The sequence below is a fragment of the Daucus carota genome, chromosome 4 (genome assembly GCF_001625215.2).
Source record: "Daucus carota subsp. sativus chromosome 4, DH1 v3.0, whole genome shotgun sequence".
Taxonomy (NCBI): Eukaryota; Viridiplantae; Streptophyta; class Magnoliopsida; order Apiales; family Apiaceae; genus Daucus; species Daucus carota.
In genome coordinates this window covers 49,014,018-49,015,938 of record NC_030384.2, presented here as the reverse complement: position 1 = coordinate 49,015,938, position 1,921 = coordinate 49,014,018, and the positions used below count along the sequence as shown (strand labels likewise).

The following is a 1,921-nucleotide window of genomic DNA, read 5'->3' as shown; positions in this document are numbered from 1 at the left end:
ATTCAAAAAATTATCAAACCATATAATAGAAACTATAATTTTTTATTATTTCATATTTTATTAATTATACTTAAGATTAATTAGTTGAAAAAATCAATGTTAATATTTTCAATGTCCTCTTTTAATAATTTTCTTTGACTTTAACAAGTATTTTAAAATATTTGAGAAAGAATTTATATATATTACTTATGCTTAAATTATATAAACTAAAAATTATATTAATTTTAATAATTTAATAGATTCATAAAATTAATACATATCTGTCAAAAATATTCATATAATTTTAATGATATTAATATGAGTAATGGTGTCATAAGTAAAAGTACTGCATGTAATTAACATTGATAATAGCCCGGGCCCGCTCGCATTTTGATTGGTCTGGTTGGTGAATATGCAGAGGTCCATCATCATTATTATTAAGAGGTAGGTGCCCATTAAAATTATTCAAATCTACAAAATTTAATGCTTAGCATGTGTCAGGGCACAACATAGAAAAACCGAATAATCTGTATATAGTTGACTCTTGTAGAAGTAAAATGCAGATTTTGTAATCTTTAATTCTTATAGAGCAGATTTTGTATTCTAAGTGGGTGTTTGGTGTAAATATTTATTATGGAGGTCTTTGCTATCCATATAAATACCAGATCAAAGAAAATACTTTCACATCTCTCTTGCATACAGATATAGTGAGGAAAAAGAATATGGTTAGGCCACCTGTACCTGATGCAATGAAAGGCCGCTGGACTCCAGGAGAAGACTTCATGTTGGCGTCTTACGTTCACGAGCATGGTGCAAGCAACTGGAACCTTGTCCCTCGAAATACTGGTATATGTGTACAATTCTTTTAAGTAATTTATATGTCATGTTTAATATTTATTTGGTTATATTTAAGTTTTGAACAAATTTTTGTATGATTTAACAGGATTGGAAAGGAGTGGAATTAGTTGTAGACTCAGATGGATGAATCATCTTAATCCTGACATTAAAAGAGGAAAATTTACTCATCATGAAGAGCAAATAATTATCCATTATTATGCTCGGTTTGGGCCACACGGGTATTGCCGACAGCTCGTTTCTATTGTTTTTTAAACCAACAATCAAAAGAAGAATATACCGATCTATGTGTTTTTAATATAAAATCTCAAAATCGCTAATTAAAATATTATATACGATCTTAAAAAGGTTTTTAAGGTCTGTAATTTTTTTAAAAATATTGCAATATATGATAATAATAGTTACAGATTTTGATTTCAATGTTTTTCTTGGCTTAAATGTATGTTCCATTTTAATGAAATTGAAAATAATAAATTAATTGGGTTGCATATGCAGATGGGTAAATATAGCTGCACAGCTGCCGGGTAGGACTGCCTATGGTGTTAAAAACTATTGGCATAACCATCTTAAGAAGAAGGTGGATATAGTTAATGGTCATGTTGATGAACCAATAGAGAATCCAATTGAGAATCCAGTTGTTGCTCCTGTTTATCAGGCTCCTCCCTTCCCGGCTCCTAGTTTTGCACGAGAACGTGAGGATTTTGACTACCCTTTCATTGCTCGGGCTCCTAGTTTTGGACCATACCTGCCCACTGCTCAGAATCCTAGTTTTGCACGAGAACATGAGGGTTCTGCCTACCAGCCCAGCATCTTTACTCCTTTGGATCATGATTAGACGATCTCTTTCGGCTCATATTATATTACTCATCATTTTGATCTGTGGATTTGGGTCCTAGTTACCTGGTCATTTGCTAAGTTTTCTTTCTTTCCGTTTGAAGTTTTAGTTTCAAGTTTTTGTTGGTGGTTGTGCGGATTTTTTTGAAATTTTTATTAGCCTTGGATTTCATATTATTTTTTGGTCAGTGTAACGAACTAAACATTGAAGTGGTGTTCTTATTTTTGATGAAATATGGTGTTTAATTTGTTA

General features: G+C 31.3%; 1 protein-coding gene across 1 annotated transcript; it reads left to right on the top strand.

Moving 5' to 3' along the window:
* Positions 1-701: 701 nt before the first annotated feature.
* LOC108217516 (transcription factor MYB94) lies at positions 702-1,669 on the top strand. The gene is made up of 3 exons (XM_017390344.1): positions 702-825; positions 923-1,055; positions 1,330-1,669. The coding sequence occupies exons 1-3, from the start codon at positions 702-704 to the stop codon at positions 1,667-1,669; spliced, it is 597 nt and encodes a 198-aa protein (XP_017245833.1).
* Positions 1,670-1,921: the final 252 nt, after the last annotated feature.

Excerpts from the sequence above, each read along its gene's own strand:
- LOC108217516 (XM_017390344.1), top strand. The coding sequence starts at position 702 with ATGGTTAGGCCACCTGTACCTGATGCAATGAAAGGCCGCTGGACTCCA. Across the intron at positions 826-922 it reads CCTTGTCCCTCGAAATACTG|GATTGGAAAGGAGTGGAATT; the intron begins GTATATGTGTAC and ends ATGATTTAACAG. Across the intron at positions 1,056-1,329 it reads GCTCGGTTTGGGCCACACGG|ATGGGTAAATATAGCTGCAC; the intron begins GTATTGCCGACA and ends TTGCATATGCAG.